Raw genomic sequence first — 25,788 nt, 5'->3', positions numbered from 1 at the left:
CCACCACATGAGAAGAGAAGACTCCCTGGAAAAGACCCTGATGTTGGGAAAGATGGAGGGCACAAGGAGAAGGGGATGGCAGAGGATGAGATGGTTGGACAGTGTTCTCGAAGCTACCGACATGAGTTTGACCAAACTGCGGAAGGCAGTGGAAGACAGGAGTGCCTGGCATGCTCTGGTCCATGGGGTCACAAAGAGTCGGACACAGCTAAATGACTAAACAACAACAACCTTCAAACCCCACATAGGTTTGAGTGGTCTTTCAAATAACCTCATTCTAAGCTAAGACTGGCCATGGAGGCCATGTTCATGGGCTAATTAGTAAGATCTATCAGGTTGGTCAGCACAATAGGCAGGGCCTTTTCGGTGGCCATACTGTGATCCATGGTGATGTCCACCACCAAGAGAAAGTGATAGCCTAAGCAACATTGACATCAGCAGGACCTTGGACAAGGACCAAGGTGCTGGTTCAGGACCATGGTTAGCAATCCTGTAGCTGAAGAAGAAAATGTAGATTGCACCTGCAGTGTCTAGGAGCGGCTGCCTGTTTCATGGTCAGTGCAAGAGAGTCAAGATGGAAGTGCCCTTCCACTGTACCCATGGTGCGTCTGACCAATTAAAGGGCCAGTACATTTTTCTGCAGTGGTTGACTTTTTCTAGGCAGTGGGTTTTGGACTGCTTTGAGGAAACCTTCTTGGGACTTTTCTAATCATCTGAAAAGCCTATAGTCCAGTCATTGGAGTCCAGTGGTGGAGCTGTGGAATCAGGCAATTGACAGGTTGTTAGCCCACCCACTGGTCAAAATGGCCCACATGGGGTGGGGACTGGGAAGCTGTTAAAATGACCCACCAGCTAGAAAAAAAATCTCCATCTCTACATAGGTGGCTTGTGTGAAATTATCATTTTACCTTAAGCCTCTGGATACTCCACAATTTCTTTTTCAGACTGGTTCTCTTCTACGTATATTCTCTGTCTCTGTTTAACAGCATGCATTTAAAATTGGCTTTGGGTAGTATCTTTAGAGGAAAGAAATCTAATTCTTCCCATGAACTCTGTTCTATCAAGAAATCAGAAAGATAACTCGAGTCTCTCTGGTCAATGAACACTTAATCAGAGAGATAACAAGACTTGAAATGGGATGTGCTAGGCTACTAAAAATACCTTATCAATGTCCACACCCCGTCAGCAGGGAGACGTTCCAAGAGAAAGAGGAAATCTAATTTTGTGTTTATCACTTTTGTTACTTCCCTTTTGACAATACTCATCATGCTTAAGAGTAATGTCATTCCTAAGAGGGCTGAATGTTTCACACTGTCTATTTAACCATTCCCTTTTGTTCGCCATTTTAGCTATGTTTCCAGCTCTTTAAGGCCAAAGCTGCACATGATTTTGAATTCGAATTCAAAATCCTTTATTAGGCATATCACACCTCACATTAACAAACAAACATCATATACAGACTGTATAAAATACGGGCTCAGCGAACACAATTTATCCCAGTCCTATTCTTAACTCCAAAAAATAAATCAATGTACATAATACAACACAGCAACAGACATGATTTTCTCTGAGGAGGAGAGAGAGGTTCTGATAGAAAGCTCATAGTGGTACATTATTTTATGGTGAAACTCATTTATTGAATGATGCAGGTGTGCTCTGATCTTGCCTCAAAACCAGCCTCACTGAATTCATGTTGGCTACTGGGCTCATTTTAGTGTTTTCTCTTTCTGTCTCTCATATGACCTTTGTTTGGTTGTATCACTTAAGCCTGCTGGCAGGGGCTCCCCCAGGATTGAATAAAACCCCACAATAAAACCCCTACAGGTTAAGGAGGAAGGTTTTGGCTTAGCCATCTCCATGACATGCTTCTTCTCCTTTGCTTTTTTGTTTCAACAGGCAGAAAAATACTATTTAACATGTTGTTTTTAAAGGACAAATAACACAGACAGCTAACACACATAATGAATATGAAACATTCACCAGCACACACATTGTACTCTCTTATTCTGCCAACTCTCCGGAGCCAGTTTGGGTGGCGGGGTGGCAGGAGGGCACACAGGGGGAGAGGTAAAAGCCTCATTGCACCAATGAGACTCCTTGCCTTGGTATCCACTAGCACAACTCTTTAGTTGAATCCAACCCTCTGAAATCACTGGACTTGACATCATCCATTTATTCTAAAGAACATGAGTGTGACTTAGTGGGATACATACCTAAGAAGCCCTGACACTGCTCATTGTGTGGCCAGTTCGCTAGGCTATGTAAGTGGCTATTTTCAAACACAGGAGAGTCAGCTGTAGCCTGTCTCTCCATCAACCACCACCTCCTCCACCTCCTCCTCCTCCTCCTCCTCCTCCTCCTTCTTCTTCCTCTTCCTCTTCCTCTTCCTCTTCTTCTTCTTCTTCATCCTCCTCCTCCTCCATGTTACTTGAAGTTGCAGGTAGAGGGAGTGGTAAAGGTAAAGGTACCCCTGCCCGTACGGGCCAGTCTTGACAGACTCTAGGGTTGTGCGCTCATCTCACTCTATAGGCCGGGAGCCAGCGCTGTCTGGAGACACTTCCGGGTCACGTGGCCAGCATGACAAGCTGCATCTGGCGAGCCAGCGCAGCACACAGAACGCCGTTTACCTTCCCGCTGGTAAGCGGTCCCTATTTATCTACTTGCACCCGGAGGTGCTTTCGAACTGCTAGGTTGGTAGGCGCTGGGACCGAGCGACGGGAGCGCACCCCGCCGCGGGGATTTGAACCGCCGACCTTTCGATCGGCAAGTCCTAGACGCTGAGGCTTTTACCCACAGCGCCACCCGCGTCCCCTAGAGGGAGTGGTAGAGGGTGGTAATAATTACTTGAACACAAGAAGGAACACCCTCCCTGCCATCTAAGAATTAGCATGTTGGCGAAAGGCTGCACTAAAAAGCTACTTTTTGTATACTTTTGTATATCTGCGAAGTTTTCTGGAGTTGTGGGGAAGCCTTCCAACATTCAGTCTCCCACTTTCAGTCCATGAGCTACTGTTCATATATAAAAGCCCTTAGATTTCCAGATGCTTGTAAGGTTATGCAAGTGGGTTCATTCACTTATTTTTAAATAGCAGAAGTGAATATTTAAATGGTTCTGATAATGGTTCTGATAAGAAGAAATGGCAGTTCTTGCTTCAGAATAAATGCAATACTCTTCCAGTCATTAATGCCTAAATGTGTAATTTCCAAGCTTATGGAGAAAAAGAGAATGACTAGAATCTAGTGAAAACACCTAGTTCTGTTTTATTTTTTCCCCATATACAGTGCAGGTGTTTTGACAGATGGGTGGACTTTATTTTTGTAATCGTCTAGGGGGAGAAATCTGTGTAATATAATGTAATCAGCATTATGTACCTTTTGTGTTTTGTTTTTTAAATCCTTCTGTGCTTGGCTCCTAAGTTTTTATTTTATATACCTTTTCATTGTTTGCTCAGGCGGTGTATATCTGTTTGATATACAAATATTGAGAGCCGCTTAATAATAAATAGAGAGATTTTGTTGCCGAGAAAGACATACGAATTTTCAAGTGGTGACTGTTGGCAAGAAACTCCATCGCTAAAATTTCATTCTTTGGTTTAGGGTGGTTCTTGTTCTCACTAGAGAACTTTGGAACTTTATCTGAAACTAAGAAATTGACAGAATAAGAGTGCGGAAGGATGGCCTGATGAAGCCAGAAGAGACTCATGTTAACATTGGACATTACTGATTCTCAAATGGTGTCATAATGGGAACCCTGTTGTCATGAGAAATCTGTCTAATGTCAATGGATATTTTTTATCTAACATCTTCATTCTACAAGCTCCTCACATGTCTTAAACGTATTGGGACCTGGGTGGATGGGCGATGAAAGCAGCAGGGCAAATGCTGGACACTTCCGAAGCATCTCTGTGTGTGTGGATCATGGCCAAAAGAAGCACAAAGTAAATGTACTGTTGTTAATAATAATAATAATAATAATAATAATAATAATAATAATAGGATGGGAGATATATGATAAAAACAATCTCCACTTGAACTGCAGTCAACACCCTTTCACACTCTTCCTAATAGAGCAAATGACGCCCTTTGGATGAATAACTTTGATTTGACATGGGATAATGGCATTCAGATTCTCACTCCTCCTGGGGACTTTTGACAAGCCACTGTCAGCCCTTTTTCACCTTCTGTAGAAAGGGTGTGATGTGATCCCTGCTTAGGTCTCGCCCACTGAAAGTAATGGAACTAAAAGTCCTTAACTTTGGCTGGATCAAACCCATGCTTCATGACACACAAAGATTCATCTCCAGATCTATAAAAATAATAGCAAATGAGACAATGCATGCAGAGTGTTCAAGGAAAGCACTACAGACGTGCAGTACACTATATTTCCATTGACAAGCAACCTCCCAATTGTAGCTAGACAAAAGATCATTACATGTCCAAATATATTATATTATATTATATTAAAGGTAAAGGTAAAGGTACCCCTGCCCATACGGGCCAGTTGTGTCCGACTCTAGGGTTGTGCGCCCATCTCACTTAAGAGGCCGGGGGCCAGTGCTGTCCGGAGACACTTCCAGGTCATGTGGCCAGCGTGACAAGCTGCATCTGGCGAGCCAGCGCAGCACACGGAACGCCGTTTACCTTCCCGCTGGTAAGCGGTCCCTATTTATCTACTTGCACCCGGGGCTGCTTTCGAACTGCTAGGTTGGCAGGCGCTGGGACCGAGCAACGGGAGCGCACCCCGCCGCGGGGATTCGAACCGCCGACCTTTCGATCGGCAAGTCCTAGGCACTGAGGCTTTTACCCACAGCGCCACCCGCGTCCCAACATTATATTAATTATATTATATTATATTATATTATATTATATTATATTATATTATTACTATTATATTATATTATATTATATTATATTATATTATATTATATTATATTATATTATTATACTATACTATATAAAAATGATTATATAATATAAAGGCTAGGTTAGAACTCTTCTCCCAGACATATATCTTTTTCTATTTCAGAGATCATTTTATATGGGGGGGGGTTGCATTTAATCATGTGATTTCCACTTGCAATTTGAAGTGGCATAGCCTAGGAACAGTGCTCTCGTTTGTTGAGGGATTTGTGTAGATCAGGAATAAGCGTTCATGCACTTCAAAATGATGTGCTTCCTTATTTTCCCATCTGTTATATTTAGAGAGAGAAAGAGAGAGCGCTTGTGTGTGTATGTGTGTGCGCGCACACACGCACACGCACACAGGCACAAAGCCTTTGCTGTATTTGCCAGCATCTTACACCAAGATCACACAAGCTTTAACTACTCCGTATTGTTAGCATTGGCTCTCCCATTAAAGAACAAATATCCTGTCGGCTGGAGGGTAAGGCAGCAACAGTGAGCTGCTGCCAAGTTGGACAAGCCCATTTTGAAGACGGCTAAGTCATTCTAGGCTCAGAGCCAGAATAGCGGGAGGAACTGCTTTGCATTGAAGTCGGCATACTTTGTCACCCGTTTCCAGAATAACACTGTTTGCCAAGTTTCACAGCTAAGACATGTCTGAATACCATCATACCATCGCTCTGTGGAGTGAAGGGGAGAGCCCTAATAAAATTGGCAGAGTATTTCAGTCTTGGCTATGTCATAACAAAGCCCACAGGGAGGCTTTTCTATACCATTTGGCAATCTTTTCACAAATGCAAATTTAATTAGGCTTTATGACAGCCTGCATCTATGGGGCCCAATACAGTTTTTATTGGCGTTTCCTGTTTCCAATGGAGTATGGCTGTTTGGGTGGCAACCAATGTTAGAACTTGTCCCGTAGAGAGAAAGAAAGGGGGTGGGTTGCGGTAGGTAGAGCATCTTCTACAACCGACATCATGGTCCTCTCTCTCAAATGGTGACTTTCAAATTGGAACAGAAGGTCAAGTCCGGGTGTCGTTCTAGTCTGAGACAACAAACAATTTTATCGCATCTTAACAATAAATTGTTTTATTGTGTCATAAGATTTTGTGGACTGTAGATTAGAGGATTATACAATGGTTGAAGTAGGCCCTAGTGCAGAGAACTTTATGCTACAATTCATCGTGAAGGTCCTCAAGTCGCTTCAGAGTCTTTGCTGCTATAGACTAAAATGATTGCTTCTCTGGGAAATGATTAAATGCATATTTTAATATGTAAGCCCTTTGAGTCTCTCCTATGCAGGTGAGAGACATGGGGAATACTACTGTGTTAATTTCCTCTTGATATTTTGGTGGGTTTCAATTCATTAACCATGGTGTCCAGCTGGAGTGACACTGGAGTGACACTGGGACACTGGGTATCTGAAGAAGTGTGCAAGCACATGAAAGCTCATACCAATAACAAACTTAGCTGATCTCTAAGCTGCTACTGGAAGGAATTTTTTTCATTTTGTTTCGACTACAGCAGACACAGCTTTTTCTTTCCATTCTGTCTGAACCAAGGTGGGGTATAGATGTACTCAACTGATGTCTGGAGATGGTGACAGGCTAGATGAGGACCAAAAAACCACAATTAAACCTTTGTGATGGTGGTGTTGTAGATAGGTTCATGTGGCTGGGAACTGGGAAGACAGATAGCTTGTTTCGGATAAGATACAGTGGTACCCCAGGTTACAGACGCTTCAGGTTACAGACTCCGCTAATCCAGAAATAGTACCTCGGGTTAAGAACTTTGCTTCAGGATGAGAACAGAAATCGCGCGGCGGTGGCAGCACAGCAGCAGCGGGAGGCCCCATTACCTAAAGTGGTGCTTCAGGTTAAGAACAGCTTCAGGTTAAGAACAGACATCCAGAATGAATTAAGTTCCTAACCCAAGGTACCACTATAGTTGGGATATGAACAACTTACACTCATGCACAGACAAATGGCGTGCCAGAAGCAGATCAGAAGAAACATGGTGGGTTGCATGTGGTGATATTGGTCTCCCCCACGTGCAGGGACAAAATGAGTGAAACTATAGTCTGATCCCAGCCTATGAGAATGTCAGCAATGGACACAATGCAGCCAATGTTCATCATGACTAAGGTTGAGCTCGTGTGTGTATTTTATAGGGAAAAAAACTCCATTCAACAAACTGACATCAAAGTAATAATTCATAGGACCTGACAGGCCCAGTAAAGCAAAGAATGAGAATTAGGTGGCCACCCTAATGCAATTTACCTGGGAGTGAGTCCCATTGAAATAAGCAGACCTACTACTAGGAGTCCGACTAACAATGAATATCACCCAGTATGTTTTGTTGAATCAAACAGAAAGTGGGGGAAAACTTCACTTTGAACTCTTTCCCTCAGTGGAGATGAAATCTTTGCCATCAATTTTATGTCGTTTTTGTGGTTTAATATCCTCTTTCACTCCCTTTTTTTCAGTTGCATAAAATATATAAAGGAAACTAATCTGCTGTGGCTGTATACGGCTGTAATGGAGCTTAAAGGCTCTTTTAAAACAGCTGTAAAACACAGGAAAGCTATTTTAGCCATTGCAACTGGAATGGAAACTTTCAATGGTAAATAAATTTATTTTATAGTTGAAGGTTTATTGCTCTTAGTAGCCCCTCCTAGTGTTTCATTAGCTCTTTTATTTCTATAATCCATCGTTAAAAATACGATGCGTTGTAGATGAGAGGCAAATTAAAAAGAGAGGTTGGGATACATATTTTGCTGTCAGTTATATTAGCATTAATTTGGACAAACTCTGTTAACATTAATAGAGCAGCACTGTGTAAATCCGAAGTAATTGATGGAAGAATTTAGCCTAAGGGGGCAATTCACATACCGCTTAACACTGCTTGTAGTCTCCTTGACTTCATTGTAGCTTTGGAAATGCAACTGGTCTGCAAATCGGTATCTAAGAATTCTAAAGGCAGTCTAGCAATAAGCACAGACCAGCTTCTTACTTTGTGACTTTTTCAAAAGGCCATATTTGGTGGCTGAGTCCATATTTTGCGTGTGGAAGATCCTAACATTATATCCAGTTCAAAAGATCTTAGATAACAAAAATGGGCAAAACCCCTGAAGAACTCCTATCTACTGCTCAAAGTAGGGAACAATCTTTTCATCCCGATATGTCATCACAACGTTTATTTTATTTTTCAGAAGAAAATCTGAAAAACAATATGAATGCTTTCGCTTCTTATCTTAGGACCAGCGTACTTCAAAGGGGAGCATTATTATTTCATTTGGATAGGGTTGTTTATAGCTTGCTTGTGAAATAGCCTGAAGCCCCCCTGCCAGGCTCCATCTCACCTGCCCTGACAGATTCACTGTGCTTGACAGCCTTCCCAAATTCTCATCAAATGCTGAGATGTTGCAGATGAGGGAAACTGAAGGAAATTCAGGAGACGGTTGCCTGGGGGGCAGGGGGTTGGCTTCCAAACTGGCAATTAGTTTCCACAGATGTACAAGAAGTGCCAGGAGGAGATGGAGCCAGGAGGTCTTTTGAGGAGAGACTTCACCTCCTTTCCCAACCCTCGCTGGTTCCATTATGAAATTGTTTTAAACTTACAGCAATGTGGGCAGTAGTTTGTTTTCCTCATATCCCGAACTAGCCATCATTTTATGTCACTTTTTGCTTCTTCAAAGCACACTTGAGCCCAGCTGCTGTCCACATTCGGCATGAAGGACACATCACCTGAGCAGCAGAGACTTTATACTGCAATTGCTCTGCACCTCCTTGAGGTTGGAAGATGTTCTGCTCACATGGCCTTTTGGCAAGGATGTGAAGCTCACCTATTCTGAAAGGCCTATGGCTTCTGCATAGCCACTGTAGCCTTTCTTGCCACTGCTTGTGAAGCTGTTGTTTCAGACTGTGTATTATTATTATTTATGTTTATTTGGAAAGCCACATTGAGCCTTGGAAGGTTTAAAATGAGAAAGCAACAGCGAGTAGCTGCAGAAGTTGTTATGTAGCATGCCTGTGACAAAGAGAGGATTCAGTATTTATGCTGACTTACTTTATGCTCCTTTTTTGCCCTTTGTAGAAAGAATGTGCTAACTTCGTCAAGGTGCTTAAGGCTTACAACCAAACTCATTTGTATGTCTGTGGAACTGGGGCTTTCCATCCTGTGTGCACATACATTGAAGTTGGAGGTCATCCTGAGGTAAGTCTGCATCTAAATGCACCAACTTAAATTTTCATTGAATCAGTCATGAGTTTGATGTCTTCCAAAGGAATACTGATGGGTCTGTGGATGGCAGTGAAGCTTTTTATTTCAGTCCATTTTCTGACTTTCTTCATGATTAAATACATTTAGCATAGCCTCTGTGGTTTCCAAGGCCAGCTGCTCACGTTTCCGTTTCTGCTCATGACTGATAGGTAGCTATCTAAGCATGTCCTATTATCAGCACCTTTGTTCTGGTGCCAGTTTTCCCCTTAAGAGCCGCCTCCCAGTCTGTGGAGTTTGACACCACGGCTCTTTTCTCCCCATCTGGAGTGTACAGAGCATGCCACATACGTGCATTTCCCAGTTTTCATATTTATCTGGAGATGGTTTTTGTCGAGTCAAATGAGGCCTGGCTTGTTTCATTTGCTCAGTTCTAAGTGCACACACCCAACCCTGTAACTTTCAGGCATGAGAGCAGCGCTCTTGCACAATTCCCACAGATTTCACTGGGTTTCCCGCAGGAGAGTATTGGGCAGATTGTGCCACTTCTTTCTCTGCTGTCCTCGGTGTCAGTTGCAGCCCAAACCTACCAAGCACAGATTATGGGATGTGTTTGTGTGTATGTGTAGCTCCCCAGTAGTGAAGATAACCAATTAAGGAGGCCAATGGAAACCAAAGGCTTGCTTGTTAGCTTACGATTATTTATTTATTTGTGACATTTATTGCATTTCTAGCCCAACTTTTATCCAAGGAGCTCAAGGGGGCATCCATGGTTCTGCCCCCTCTTCAAGTATTCCCCAGAACCACCAAGGTCCAAGGACAACCAATGAGCTCCATGGTCTCCCAGGTCCTAGTCTAACCATTACGCTACACTTGCATTTTTGAATTAAAAAAACCCACCCCACTTTGCAGTTATGGTGTAGCTGCACATGTTGTGCTGAAAAAGGTCCCAGATTCAGTTTCTGCAGCCTCCAGAACTCAGATAGCAAGGCTCAGTGAGCTGCTGTTAGACCATAGTTGTCTAGACTGACCAACAGAAGGAAAGCCGGACTATGGCATGGGCTTTACTGAGACACCGGCAGTCTTTGGCCCTTCATCAACTGTCAGGGACTACCCACAGTTTTTCCATGAAGCTGCAGAGGAAGAGAAAGGAAGCACTGACTCTGCTAAGAGATCAGCTGGTTTCATGCTCTTTTTAAGCATTTAGCAGTAGCCATTCCATCAGGTTCTCAGCTAGTCATTAAAAGGAAACTAACTATAAGAATTGGTGCCTGTTTCTTCTTTTTCTCCTCTACTATCCCATCCCTTTTCCCTTTTATGTTATGTCCAGAGAACTGCCTTGTTTTTGTTTTGATCCACTCTGGGAGCCTTTTCAGCTGAGTAAGCAGGCTTTTGAATAAATCTAGTTGCATATGTTCTGTGGAAAGCAGGGACCTATAGCTTCCTGAATTTGCCCAGGGAGGGAGGGGACAGGATGTTCTGTATTAAAAGAAGCCCTTGAAAATAAGGGCCACATCCCAAAACAGGAAAAGCTGTTTTGATGACCTACAGACCTACCTGGGGTGAAGCTGAGCAACCCCATTCAGCTAGACTGATAGGCACAGATGCTGGGCGTCTTCGGCATCCTAAAACTATGTATGTATTAGAAACAGAGGAAGCTGACTAGCCTTGACTCTTCACTCAGCTAAAGTCTTTCCATCTTATTTGATGGTATCATTGATATTGTACCCTTCAGCATCAAGAAGGATCACAAGGGATTTAAAATACAACACAAGTCCCAGCAATGAAACAAGAAGAATTTGCAAGCAGGGCAGCAGTTAATTTAAAAAATGCACCGGTAGTACAATAATACACGTGTCTACTCGGGAGTAAGTCCCATTCCGTACAGTACTTCCAGGTAATTGGCAAATGATCTCTAAAACAGAATCCCATGTGCAACGGTTCAAGCATATGGTGCCAGTCCTGGCCTGACTGCACTGGCTGCCAAATAATTTCCTGGTGCAATTCAAAGTGCTGGTTTTGACCTAAAGATAAAGGTAAAGGGACCCCTGACCATTAGGCCCAGTCGTGACCGACTCTGGGGTGGTGCGCTCATCTCGCTCTATAGGCCGAGGGAGCCAGCGTTTGTCCGCAGACAGCTTCCGGGTCATGTGGCCAGCATGACTAAGCCGCTTCTGGCAAACCAGAGCAGCACACAGAAACACCGTTTACCTTCCTGCCGGAGCGGTACCTATTTATCTACTTGCCCTTTGACATGCTTTCGAACTGCTAGGTTGGCAGGAGCAGGGACCGAGCAACGGGAACTCACCCCGTCGTGGGGATTCGGACCACCGACCTTCTGATTGGCAAGTCCTAGGCTCTGTGGTTTAACCCACAGCGCCACCCGCGTCCCGTAGGTTTTGACCTACAAAGCATTAAATGGCTCAGGACTTCAATATCTCAAGGACCACCTTTCCTGATATGAAGCGACCTGACCCTGCGACCATCAGCTGAAGCGCTTCTTTGTGCACCTCTTCCACATGAGGTCTGGAGGGTGGAAACATGAGTGGCTTCCCATTTGGGGGATGCCCTCCCCAGGGAGGCTCACCTGACGCCTTTGGTGCTAGGTGAAAACATTCATCTTCTCCCAGGCCTTTGTCTGATTAAACAACCCATGGCCTTTTACACTGGGAGGGGTGGGTGGGTATTATTTTTGCTTGTTCCTGTGCATTTTTGTGTTTTTATATTGTGAACCACCCTGTGATTCTCAGATGAAGGGTGGCATTGATCTTCAATAAATAATAATAACTGAGTGCTCCTGTCAGTAAGGACTGGTTGCCCCTGCTTGGGGGAGACAGGAGACCCACATACCGTATTTTTTGCTCTATAAGACTCACTTTTCCCCTCATAAAAAGTAAGGGGAAATGTGTGTGCGTCTTATGGAGCGAATGCAGGCTGCGCAGCTATCCTAGAAGCCAGAACAGCAAGAGGGATTGCTGCTTTCACTGCACAGCGATCCCTCTTGCTGTTCTGGCTTCTGAGATTCAGAATATTTTTTTTCTTGTTTTCCTCCTCCAAAAACTAGGTGCGGTGCGTCTTGTGGTCTGGTGCGTCTCATAGAGCGAAAAATACGGTATTTGTTTCAATGTTCCCTACCCCATGGATGCACAACACCAGCTCATAGGTGGAAGACTAGATGCTCAGCTCTCTCGGTTTTACGTGACTGATCCAATCTGATCCAATCACATTCTGTTAAAACAACAGCAGCATTAAAATTCCACAATCTATATTAAGGGAATATATTTATTAGGTCACTCGGAACATAATAGGTCTTGTAAAAGGCGTTCCCCTAAAGGGTTGGGTTATTTAAAAATTTTCCTTATGGGTCTGCATGGTTACCTTTACTTATTTGTGGATTTAAACTTTCACATGCTCAGGAATAGTTGGAGTTTCTCCCATCACTTGATTTTCTCTTTGAGGTTTTTCTAATATACAGTGTGATTGTATTATACTAACAAATGTTCGATATAAAAAGATGTTTTACTTTTGTTCGTGAAGTAACTTGTCCAGTTATGCTTCCAAGGACATTTCAAATCCATAAAACAGATTTGCCTATGTTTTTTCCCCCCTGAGAAAAAAATGCATTTACTCAGAGACCACCTCATGAATTTGACATTCAAGTCTGCAGATTGCTACAAAAAATAAAGACATCATTATTCAAGTGAATGATGCTACACTTAATCGTTTTTAAAAATCAGATTTCCATCTTGTAGAAAAAATTAACATATTCCTCCAGCGATGATTTAAGGAATATGAATATCTCCCCCCTTCCATATTAAAACATCTATTAATTTTTAAATGTTCTTACTTCCAGGCATACAGTTTTATAGAGCAGGTTCTTGTTATGCTCTTGAGAGATTTATTTCAACATGTATTTTTGTCAATTATCAGTTGTCTCTGGACCACACACACAAACACACACAATCACTGCTTACTCCATTAAACAGATTTTTTACCCCTGAGTCCCATTTGGGAATTGGTAGACGTATTAATTAGCTTAGTACCGTAAGATGCATGTCAGTCAATTATTGGGTATCTGCCAAGAAGACTGTCTGCAGATAGATGGCAAGTATGAGATCATTTACTTTTACAGTTTTATAAGCATGCAAGATCACCCCCCCCACACACACACACATAGGCACTTGATCAACAATTTATGGAAAGAGAGATTAGAGAAGAGAAGCTAGCATAATTTTTTCCACCAGGCACATACTGTCAAATGGAACTATATATCATTATCCATACTCTCTCCAACTCTCTCCTTTCTGTACATTATGTGTGGCAAGAGCGATTAGGGCTGTTTTGGTTGGAAGGGTTCCTTCTTTCCACAGCTGTTGTGTTTAATCACTTGATTTTAGATTAAGGTTGCAACAATCACATGCTCATTTACCTGGGGCTGTGCCACACTGACCGCACTGGGGCTTTGTTGCTGTTTAGTCGTTTAGTCGTGTTCGACTCTTCGTGACCCCATGGACCAGAGCACGCCAGGCACTCCTGTCTTCCACTGCCTCCCGCAGTTTGGTCAGACTCATGTTTCTAGCTTCGAGAACACTGTCCAACCATCTCGTCCTCTGTCGCCCCCTTCTCCTTGTGCCCTCCATCTTTCCCAACATCAGGGGCTTTTCCAGGGAGTCTTCTCTTCTCATGAGGTGGCCAAAGTATTGGAGCCTCAGCTTCAGGATCTGTCCTTCCAGTGAGCACTCAGGGCTGATTTCCTTAAGAACGGATACGTTTGATATTCTTGCAGTCCATGGGACTCTCAGGAGTCTCCTCCAGCACCATAATTCAAAAGCATCAATTCTTCGGCGATCAGCCTTCTTTATGGTCCAGCTCTCACTTCCATACATCACTACTGGGAAAACCATGGCTTTAACTACACGGACCTTTGTTGGTAAGGTGATGTCTCTGCTTTTAATGATCCTGTCTAGGTTTGCCATCGCCTTTCTCCCAAGGAGCAGGCGTCTTTTAATTTCGTGACTGCTGTCACCATCTGCAGTGATCATGGAGCCCAAGAAAGTAAAATCTCTCACTGCCTCCATTTCTTCCCCTTCTAGCACTGTATTTGTTTGTTTATTTGAAAGAGTGTTCACCCAACTATCAAAGTGTCCTGTCCCTGCAAGGCAGTTTACAAGGCTCTAAGACACGTAAGAATACAATAATCACAATTTTGACATTTAAACATAGATTAAAAGCCACCAGCAGCTAATTTGGTTTTCTCAAGTACAGCGCAATTCAACCAAATATAGACTGGAACAAAAATGATTTCAGAACTCTTTTTGTTTTAAATCCAGCAGTAATGAGAGCATATCTATTACCCAGTGAGAAAATTCCAAAAGACCCTTGTCCCTGGTCCCCATTGGGCTAGCCGCTGTCACTGGTACACCAGAAAGCAGGGTGTCTGTGGTTGCTCTCAGTGCCCAGGTAAACTCATTCAGGTGTAGGCAATGTTTTGAATAACTTAGCCCCAAGCCATTTAGGGCAAGCCTAGGCAAACTCCGGCCCTCCAGATGTTTGGGACTACACTTCCCATCATCCCTGACCACTGGTCCTGTTAGCTAGGGCTGGTGGGAATTGTAGTCCCAAACATCTGGAGGGCCAGAGTTTGCCTATGCCTGATTTAGGTCTTTAAAAGCCCAATCAGTTCCTTGATCAACAAATGAACAGGTGGCCAATCTGGCTGACACAGAACAGTTGGGATATAGTCTCATTCCCACAAGCATTCCTGCTGCCTTGTTCTGTTTCAGAGCAGTCCTCAAAAGCAGCAGCCCCCTCCTTGAAATTTTTTTTGGGGTGCTCTTGGCCTCCTGGTTCCCCATACCCCCTTAGATGGCACCCCTACCTGAATGCAACCAAGGCACTTGGCCCTGTGGCTTTGTCAGCTAAGGTTAGGTAGGTCCGTAGCTGCTGAAGAAGCCTAAGCCTCTAAAAAGCCCTCCTAACATGGACTTCACTCTGTAGTCAACTCCGTAGTCAGCTGTGAGTCCGGGAACATTCCCAGACCCCATGGTCCTTTAAGGGGAGTATGGTCCCAACCAAAGTAAGAGGTCAGCCTCCATTCACATTAGCCGAATTCCAGATCCACAGTACTTCTGTCTTATTTGGATTATACTTCGCCTTGTAATCCCTCACTCATGCCAGTGCTGTTGACAGAAAGCGTAAGTACTTGAAAACCTTTCATTTGGTCAAAAAGCTGCCATGGGTGAATGATTTGTAATTTTTTTGACAGTTAATTCTTTTGGTGACGCAAGTATGTCTATACCCTCCAGGTTTCCCAAAGTAACAAGCACACAGGCACATCCAACCATGCATATGGCTGTATAAAAAGACATGTACAGTCATACCTCGGGTTACAGATGCTTCAGGTTGCGTTTTTTCGGGTTACGGACCGCCGAAACCCAGAAGCACAGGAACGGGTTACGCAACACATGTGCAGAAGCGCCAAATCATGAACCGTGCATGTGCAGATGCGCCGCTGCAGGTTGCGAACGTGCATCCCGCATGGATCACGTTCGCAACCCGAGCATCCACTGTACATTAACATAGTTACATCATTAAGCTGCAGAAATATAATGCCACATATATGTTCCTTTTCTTGTATAAGTTGAATATTATTATTGTTCAGGCTTTTTTAAAAAAATCAACAATTCAAATTAAAGACCGACAATTCACAATCTCCCCTGATTGTGAATGCACCTAGCAATGCAAGTAAATCAGGGTTGAGTCAGAACTGCCCAAACCCATGGATAAACCCATTTAAACCAGATTCCTCTCCCATGCCTAGTTGTAGGAAATCATGAGAGCATAAATATGAATATGGGAGCTCACAAAGCATCATAATAGAGGCCTCTGCAGCTTTGGCCGACATCAGTTTTGTCTAGTGGCATTAATAAACATAGCTGAATGTGTGTGTTTGGTGGCCAGCTGCTACTCTCCTGGCTGGTACTGCGTCTAGCAATGAAACTATGAAAGCACCAGTTGCCTAACAACATCGAATGTGTCATTAAATGAACCCCATGCCACTCATCAGCTTTGAAATGCTACTTTGAAATGCTATAGCTCCTAACATGTCCATTCAGAAGTATAGATTGCCTAAGGAATGCTGAGATAGCTTAGGTGTTCCAGATCTTGAAATCACCAAGAATGTATTAATGAATGAACTTAGAAAGTAAAAAAGAAGCAGCTGCAACAAAGGAAGATGTTGCTTCTATGCAATATGGCTTCGTCTGCAATCCTAACCCCATGCCCACCCTAGCACTGCTGCAGAAGGTTAGGCTTAGGTGGGGTCTCTGCTGGTCAGCAAGCTCTATTCCTGTTTGCCATAAGGCTCCCCAATGGGGTTAGCATGGGCGGTCCCAAACCTGGTACATTTCCCCGAGAGAGGCCCTGAGTGAGCCCTTCTGCTGCATCAGTCTGCAGGTGGTGCAGCAAGACAGAGGAAGAGGATGGACCTTTTGTGCTTCAGGTTTTTTCCAGGGAACAGATTGTGTATCTTCTTTTCTTTCACCTCTTTCTTTCTTCTTCTCTTTGGTGTCCTCTGCTCTGGGCCATTATTGGGTCCAAGGGTTACACACAGACACCTGAAGGTGGTAATGGTTGATGGAAGGAGCCTGAGTGACAGTCAGGGAAGAAAAGATCTCCCAGGGTGGGAGACGGAGAGAAGAAAGGAAAGCTCCCAGGCTAGAGCTACCAGGACTCTGCCTTTTCTTTCTCTGTTTTTATTTAGATTAGTTTCGTTTATCTTACTGTATTGTGAAAAAGCTTTCATAAAATCATGTGTGTGTGGAACAGATTACAGTGGAACCTCTACTTGCGACCATAATCAGTTTCAGAGGTCCGTCCGGAGGTTGAAATGGGTCGCTGGGAGAGGCGCCATTGTGTGCAGGTGCAGGCAGAGATTGCCCGCTTCTGCGCATGTGCATACGGCAATCGCTGCACATGCGCATGGTACGAATGGCAGCAAACCTGCCGGTTACTTCCGGGTTTGCTGCGGACATTGGGCAAAATGGACACAAGTGGAGACGGATGTAAGAAGAGGTTTGACTGTATCCCTTCTGGCGGTTCCCTCACTGTGAGAAGTGAAGTTACAGGGAACTAGGCAGAGGGCCTTCTCATTAGTGGCGCCAACCCTGTGGAATGCCCTTCCACCAGATGTTAAAGAAATAAACAACTATCTGATGTTTAGAAGACATCTGAAGGCAGCCATGACTGATGTTTCAATGTATTTTTAATCTCTTGTTGGAAACCGCCCAGAGAGGCTGGGGAAACCCAGCCAGATGGGCGGGGTATAAATAATAAATTATTATTATTATATTCTCTCCCCTGCACTTCCCATGCTCTGGTTCCACTGGCTGAGGAAGGCGGGTGCAGTAGATGTGGTCCGCCTCGGGTGTCATACCTGAGGGAGGGGGGTGACATCACTGTGCCGCCGCCCTGGGATGCTTGCCACGGGTGATGCCCCCCTGGGACGCCTCTGCCTGGTTCTTCCATCCCATGCAGATTTGTGCCTGTCTGCTGGTTGTTCGTAACACAGGCTGGGAGTATGAGCCAGCGTGGTGTGGGCATCAGAGCTGCTGTAGTGCTGGGACAGCCACTGGCCCATGCACTTGCTTGAATGCCTTTATGCGTTCTGAGCATGCTCCTAGCTGTATTGTGCTGTGTCTGGTGAAACATGCCCTAAAACTCAGTATACCTCCTTAATCCAAGTAAGACACCCACTGGGGATCAACAGGTTTCAGGAGGGAAACACTCCATCGCAGAAGAAAATGTTGTTGGTTTGGAATTTGCGTGTTCAGACCCAGAGACCTCCCTCCTAAATAAATTCACATTTGACTCAAATTTTAGTTTTGGTTTTTGGCAGAATTAAGGCCATAACTTTATTGATTACAGAAAAGTGAGTGGTTGCAAAAGCTCTGGTTTGACTAGCTCCCTGTACCCATGAAGGTAGCGCTGACCCAGAGCTCTATCATAGGTCAGCCAAGGGTGAACACCTGGGTAGCCAAAAAGCTGGGAACAGACTATGTTCACTCTCCAGATGCTCCCCTGGCCTCAGGCACGGGCACAAGCCCCTCTCGGGGGTTGACCAAACCGAGTCCCTGGCTTCCTTTAACGGAATACCCTTCACATAGGGATGGTGAGAGCGTTCTCCCATCCCTATCACCTGAACCAGTGCCTATCTGCAACCTTACAAGTTGTGACGAATTGCTACACAGCAGGCGAAACCCAAATGGCAACTGCCAATCAACCAAGTGGGGATAATTCCTGCCATGCCCCTGTCCCAACGACAGACGACACACGAGGGCATAGCAAGGTCAAGAACAAAATGTCCTAAAATTAGGGAGAGGCGGGTGGGTGTTCAGATGCACGTGCTGAAAAAGGAAGTCTGGGACACATGCAAGGGCTTATATAGGTCCCTTGATCCATTTAGGCTGCACCCCATTGGCCAGATTAAACCCAGCAATGAGGGACCTACCAATCGGGTGTTGTGGCAATCCAATAGACCCACCCACAAGCAGGAGGTCAGTCTCCAGGCCTCACCGCAACACTGCCCTCTTTTAGGGAGGACACAATTTAGCATTATCCAGAATCTTGATGAATTTCTGGCTTTTTAAGACTTCTTTGCCACATTCTCTGATGGTGTGAAGTTAATGCTTCATTGACATCACTCTCAAATGTAATGCTGTAGTAACATTACTCACTTTCAACTGACCTGTGGTAGCCCAGTCAATTTGTTGAAGCTTCTTTCATTTGATTCCAGCTGTGTTGCAGCTAATGTCTCTTCCCTGATCAATTTTTTTTTAAAGAAAAAAAAAGCTCAAGTTTTATGTACAAAATAAAACTAAATTTATTGCCTCTGAAGTTTTGTAATATTACCACCTGTAACCTCTTTGGTTTTCTGGTTTTCCTTGTGCAAAATGTATTGTACAGTTCTCAACATTTGGCCATGTTTTGCACTGTGCAGTAGGTGTTTCCAATGCTTTCCTATTAGAGGAAAGCCAGAATACATTTCCCTAAAAAGGATAAATTGGCATCTTCCTCTGAGCTTTTTTGAACTCTTTTATAGTTTGCAGTGGTGATGGAGCAAGGCAGAAGCCTGGAATCCACACAAAAGGGTTTCAGTCCTACAATGGAGAGCAAGTGAAGTGTTATCAGCTCATATTCATGTTTCATGCATTATCAGATAATGTAGATTATAGAGCTATTGTGCTCATCTGATGTAAATCTGCAAAGTGCCGTCAGTATGAGTGCACCAATATAGATAAGGCTCCAGCTTCTGGCTTGCGTATTTGCTCAAATTATGGTTTAAATTTTACTCTAGGTTCATTTAGGGGCAGGCTAACCTGCTTTCTCTCCATTATGGTACTTGTACATGGCATTTATTGGGGCACTCTCTAATCATTTCAGCAAACAGGTAATTTTAACAGTTCCAAGATGAGATGAAGCTTTCAAAGGAAAAGCAGCTTCATGACATTATATTTACAGCTCTAGTCATAATTATAGCTAGCAGAAAAGGTTTCCCTTTTAAAATTATTGTAACACTCTCCATTCATTACAGTTGCTTCTGTTTAACCTTCCAAATTGAGATTTATTCATTCCCTCCCTCCCCCACAATTACAGTAAAGCTCAACATTCAGAGCCTGTCCATTTAAATGCCAAACCCCAGTTGCTATGGTTAGAAAGTGAAAGTTTATTAAGCAGAATAAAATGTGAAAACCACCCAAATGGTTTTCCCTCGATGGGCAGAATTTTGACAGAGACTGAAGTATGACTTGAAATGTATTTATGGAGACAAGAACAATGTGCATCTAGGAAGGCTAAAATAACATGGGAGTTTGCAGTTGATACCCACAAACTAATGGTCTGTGCTGGAACAGTTGCTGCACCATCAATGATAGGCAACCAGAGCTCACTGGTTTTCACTTTTGCCAAGGCTGGATGTGACTGTAGCAGGATCAAGGCTGCTGGAACTGAAGCACCGTTGTTTGGTGCTGGTGGCTGGAGTCACTTTGAATGTCACTTGTGCAGGCCACCCAGAAGGTCAAAAGGAGACAAACAGTTTGCAGGGAGTGGAGACAAGGACAGAGCACAGTGTGAGTGAGCAACCAAGTTGGGCCAAAACAGCAGGGCCAACATAGCCCTAAACTCCTGTGAGCAAGAAGACCTTTTAGAGAAGACCTCCCCACTCCTCCCTTTTGTGAGATCCCACAGGGCAATCCCAGCCCCACAGGATCTAACCAGACCACTGTGGGAAGACAAGAGCCCACCTCCTCACTGCTCTCTGAGCCACCACACCACTGGGCAAAGTTGCCCCATATACAGGGGACTTATGGACCGGTTATCCCCTCCTCAAACAATAACCTTGTTTTCCTACAGTGTGTGTGGTTAATTGGGTCCTAGTGCTGGAACAAGGACATGATTTGTTTCCTGCTGGTGGTGGGTGGAATCAAGCTATGAATAAATAAGACACAAATTTATTCAAGATTGCAAAACACAATATGTGAACAAGCAAAATATGCACTAGAATCACATTTAGGACTAAAGTGACACTCAAGATCAGATAGACACTCCTTTCAGTACAATGCAGGGGAACAAAAAGTGAGTGTCAAGTAAGATAACATTTCTTTTGAATGAATGGGGTCTCTGCACCAGAATTCATTGGCTGCTGCCATTGTTTCCTTAATGTATATTACACTGCACCTCTGCAGTGCTCAGAAATGCTTGTTGATTGCAACTACAAGTTGTATACAGGATGCCACAGCTGAATGGCTTTCATGAATGAGAAAGCGAAGGCAGTCAACATACTCATTAGGTTCAAAGAAACAAGCTCCAGAACTGTGGGAAAACTTTTGTCCAGGCTGATGAAGAGGAAAAGGGAGGAGGAGGAGGCACTGCCATGAAAGCAAATTCATGTGTCGGGACACACACTCCCAGTGGGTTAGATACTTTATTATTATCATTTGACCACACATGATGCCATAGTTGTGTGAGTCCTTGCTTCACTGCCCTCCCAGAGTAAAAGATGGCAGACAATAAGAGTTTCATGGTGGAAGCTCTTGGTGCTGAAGATAACTGCTCTTTGCTGTTCTATGAAACCCTTCCACACCCAGCCCAGACAGTGCTGCTCCTTGCAAGTGCAATTATTTCCCTCCCAGTTGCTTTATTTCTTTTATGCACCATAGTAACCAAGAGAGGAGAAAGAAGCACTCTCCTCATACTTCAATATTTCTCCCTCACACCAGAGATGTCGCTTATTCGTTTTGCTGTAGAATTTAGTAGTCTGGATTCTCATCATCCTTTTCACTAGAGTTGGAAACACTCTCAGTATTCGCAATTTAGGTGTTAATTATTTATCCTGCCAGCTAGGATATATATAGAGTTATTGACTCCTAGAAAATGAATATTCATGCTGCATCTTCAGGGTTACTCCATGACATGATGTGATGGCTTCTGTGTGATGCATAAGAATACATAGTTAAATGATGGTGAGAGGTCTCCACAAGATGTGATGATGGTCACCAAGCTAGACAGCTTTAACAGGGGGCTAGACAAATTCATGGAGGATACAGCTATCAGCGGCTACCAGTCAATGACTACTAGTCCCCTTGATGATATTCTACACTGGAATCAGAGGCAGTATCTGAATGCCAGTTGACGGGGAACATAAATGTTCTACTTGGGGCTTGACAAGCATCTGTTTGACCAGGGTGAGAAGCAGGATAGTCAACTAAATGGGACATGTGTCTGAACTTGCAGAGCTTGTCTTGCAATTGCACAGTTTCCATTAATTCCTGCTGACCCATAGATCCTGTTCAGCAGTCTTGGTTAGGATGGCTGAGAAAGTTGTTACTTCAGAGATCTGCTTCCAGTCAGACTAGGCTTCACAATACTGAATGATCTGACATTTGCATGGGCAAAGAAAATGCTCCTGAGAAATGTTGCTTAAGTTTCAATTTTCTTTGCCTCTAGAGAAATCCAGATATCTTAGGGATGAATTAGGCTGTCTAATTTCAGCCCATTTCAGTCTCGGTGGCACTCAATCCTAAGTCAGCTCCGTCTCATTTTGTGTGGAATTTTTGAAAGAACACACAACCAGCCCACAACTAAACTGTCTACATTTTGCACACAGATTTTACATAAAATGCATATTTCTAATATAAAATAAGCACTTTTAAAATACCGCTCAATTAATTCACCCATAAAACACACATTTTGTACTTTTACTTAAAATACATATGTGTGTGTGTGTGCGCGTGCGCACACACACGCACATTTATTGCACCCCAAAATTGCATTGGGATGTGTAATCTGACTGAGAGCTGCCTTCTGTTTGTCCACTGGGAAGAGCGGGCTGAATGAGTTTCTTCCGCCATCCCTTGCAAATTTGCTTTGGTTTTTCCTTTAGGTCAAATTTGGTGGTAGCCCTATGTATTGTAGGTTTTGTATAAATATAAATATATTACCCACTCATGTAGACAGGCCATGAGTTTCCTTTAGCAGCCAAAAAAACTCAGCACTGTTGCTTCAGAGCAGGGAAAATAATTGAAAACATCATCCCACTCTAGTTCTTGTACAACATATGCAAAGTTTCATTCACACACCTTAGGGATACTGCAGGGAAGCCTGACTGAACTCTTTGATCTGCAGAGAAAACAAACACCCCCCACCATCTGGTAAAACCCATTTAATGAAAAGACAACGATACAGTACATGGGCAGGTTTAATTGCGGAAATGAATTGGAGATAGATAGGATAAAGTGATTTTTGATTTAGGGCAGTAAGAGAGAGAAATGTGGCTCTGGAAAGTTATGAAGTACATAACTGAGGCTATCTGTACCAAAGCTGCATTATATAACTTCCAGGATCGTGCCACAAAGGCAGGTTGACTGACCTTGATATTTTTAAAATCACATTTCAAATGTAATTTGTGCTGCTAAAGGAAGCACCTGTTTTCTGTTGATAACTCCCCACAAATATCTTGTCAAAGAGACTTTTAAAAACATTTAGTCGTGGAAGGAAATAGTGGATTTTGGTTGTGGCTGACATGTTCTATTTTAGCGTTGAAAATATAATTGCCAGGTGGCTATAAAAATTGCTGGTTCTTTCAGTGGCATGGTCTTGGCTGGGAATTCCTTTAGGTCTGTTTAATTCTTCGATGGGGACTGTAATGTGCTTAAAGATAGAGGTTTCCCCAAAGTTTGTTCACCTTGGTGAAATCCAGAGACTCAACCCCCAAAAAAGCTCAACTACTTCAACCCTAAAAAAGCTCAACAGGTTTGGGGTAAAATCATAAAAAAGCTCAACAACTTCAATCCTAAAAAAGTTAACAACTTTGGTCGGCCCTCACAGCCCTTCATTTCATCAATTCTGGCCCTCTTTGAAAAAACTTTGAACACCACTGCAAGTCTAAGTGGACTATGAAGACCACTTACAGCGAGTGTGTTTCAGTCCAGCACATCCTTTGTGTGTCACCATCGCAGAAGAAACAGAGCAGCAACCCTTCTTGAGACAGGTCCCTGGTGATGCTTGGCTGTGGGCAGATACATCACTGTGGAAAGATATATGTGACAGTTAGAACACATATGCTGCTGGATCAGTTTCAAGTACAGTGGTACCTCGGGTTAAGAACTTAATTCGTTCTGGAGGTCTGTTCTTAACCTGAAACTGTTCTTAACCTGAAGCACCACTTTAGCTAATGGGGCCTCCTGCTGCTGCTGCACCACGACCGCACAATTTCTGTTCTTATCCTGAAGCAAAGTTCTTAACCCGAGGTAATATTTCTGGGTTACCGGAGTCTGAAACCTGAAGCGTATGTAACCCGAGGTACCACTGTAGTGCCACACCCCATAGACAAATTCAACTTTTACTATAGCCCTGAAAGGGCCTGGTCTACCACTTGCCTTTTCAACCCTTGCCCTTCTTAGCTGATAAGAACAAGCCAAGGTAGAGGTGTAGCATGGGTGAGGCTGCTGGGGGGCATAGCCCCAGGCACAGTTTTTTTGAGGGGTGCATTCCTCACCTGCCCCAGATGCCAGCAATAAATGCTCCTCAGCTGAGCCAAGAGAACCTCCCTGGACTCAAAGGAATTAGACACCTTCCACCCAGTGGTGAACATTCCTTTTGGGGGGTAAAGTGCACAGTAATGATGTATGTTGCAGATACATCTGATTACAGAAAAGCTAAAGGTTGCTTGGCTATTTAACGGTTACCTTAGAGGCCTATTTTCAATAATACTATTTCAGCCACGCCTTCTGTGTGTTTATGTAATGGAATTAACTACCAGGTCTGTAGAAAACAATTTATTGCTAGGAAAAGCAGTATTGCCCATAAAGATCGTGTAAAAGGGAACAGTTTGGAACTTACGCCTTTTAGTTGCTTTTATAATATAGATGAAACAAAGACATTTTCAGTATGGCATTCTCTGCAAGGTGGCTTGCAGGACATATCAGGCTGCCTAAGCCTTTCCAGCAAGACTCTGTCCCTCCCTGTCACACAGTGCTGTTTGCATCAAGCTACCAGACCATATTTCTCCCCCAATCCCACATAATTCAGATATAACCTTTCTTGGGAAAACCCAATAAATTAAAACAAGCTGTTGCCAATGGCCCATTTGTGATATCTCTAGGGACCCTTTTACAAATTAGCCCCGCACTTGGAAGCTTCCTAAGATGCTAGATCCATCCAGCTTTACCTGATTAGTCCCTGGGTCACCACAAGTGTGAACTAATTATCTTTTGTTGTTGTACTGTCTTCAAGCTTATGAAGGGAAAAATCACAAAATATCCACGCCATTACCCTTTAGACTGGATAGAGATAATCTATCACAGACTGGATCCTATTGTGAATGGCTGGTCACTTCATCCACTCTGATTTTGTTCCACATGCAAGTGTGGAGGCTCAGTGAATTATGCCTGGATAAATCACATCAGCCAGGTCGTGTGTGTGTGTGTGTGTGTGTGTGTGTGTGTGTGCAGAGAGAGAGAGAGAGAGAGAGAGAGAGAGAGAGCTTTTTTCTAAAATGGGTAGCGCTGTGGGTTAAACCACAGAGCATACGACCTGCCGATCAGAAGGTCGGTGGTAGCAGTTTGAAAGCACATCAAAGTGCAAGTAGATAAATAGGTACTGCTCCAGCGGGAAGGTAAACGGCATTTCCGTGTGCTGCTCTGGTTCGCCAGAAGCGACTTAGTCATGCTGGCCACATGACCCGGAAGCTGTATGCCGGCTCCCTCAGCCAATAAAGCAAGATGAGTGCCACAACCCCAGAGTCGGCCATGACTTGACCTAACGGTCAGGGGTCCCTTTACCTTTATGTTTAGTGGTACTCTCATTTTCCTACTCATATTGAAATACAGCCCCTCAAGAGGCCAAACGTAGATTCACAAAATGTTTAGGAGTATGCATCCCCCTGCATCCTCCAGAAAATAATAATAATAATAATAATAATAATAATAATAATAATAATAATAATACCACCTCTAAGGTGGTTTGATTGAGGCAAAACACAGAAAAGTAAAGCAGATGGTCGCATAACTCCTAAAGGAGATAACAGATGCTCTTCTACACTGAAGGTCTTCTTGGAGACTAAGCCATCCCTGAAACATGCAGTGTTTAGAAGTTTCCCAACTTGATGGAAGG

The 25,788-nt window shown here is 43.6% G+C and overlaps 1 protein-coding gene across 2 annotated transcripts in view; it reads left to right on the top strand.

The window, feature by feature from the left end:
- Positions 1-25,788, top strand: part of SEMA3A (semaphorin 3A) — a 190,362-nt gene that overhangs the window by 80,711 nt on the left and 83,863 nt on the right. For both annotated transcript variants that reach the window (XM_053387699.1, XM_053387697.1), the window contains exon 4: positions 8,998-9,117. In XM_053387699.1, coding sequence (XP_053243674.1) covers positions 8,998-9,117 — 120 coding nt within the window. The remainder of the gene's footprint in view (positions 1-8,997; positions 9,118-25,788) is intronic.

Source organism: Podarcis raffonei, chromosome 5 (genome assembly GCF_027172205.1).
Source record: "Podarcis raffonei isolate rPodRaf1 chromosome 5, rPodRaf1.pri, whole genome shotgun sequence".
In the NCBI taxonomy this organism is placed as follows: domain Eukaryota; kingdom Metazoa; phylum Chordata; class Lepidosauria; order Squamata; family Lacertidae; genus Podarcis; species Podarcis raffonei.
Note: the sequence above shows the minus strand (reverse complement) of the source record. Positions and strands in the feature narration are given on the sequence as shown.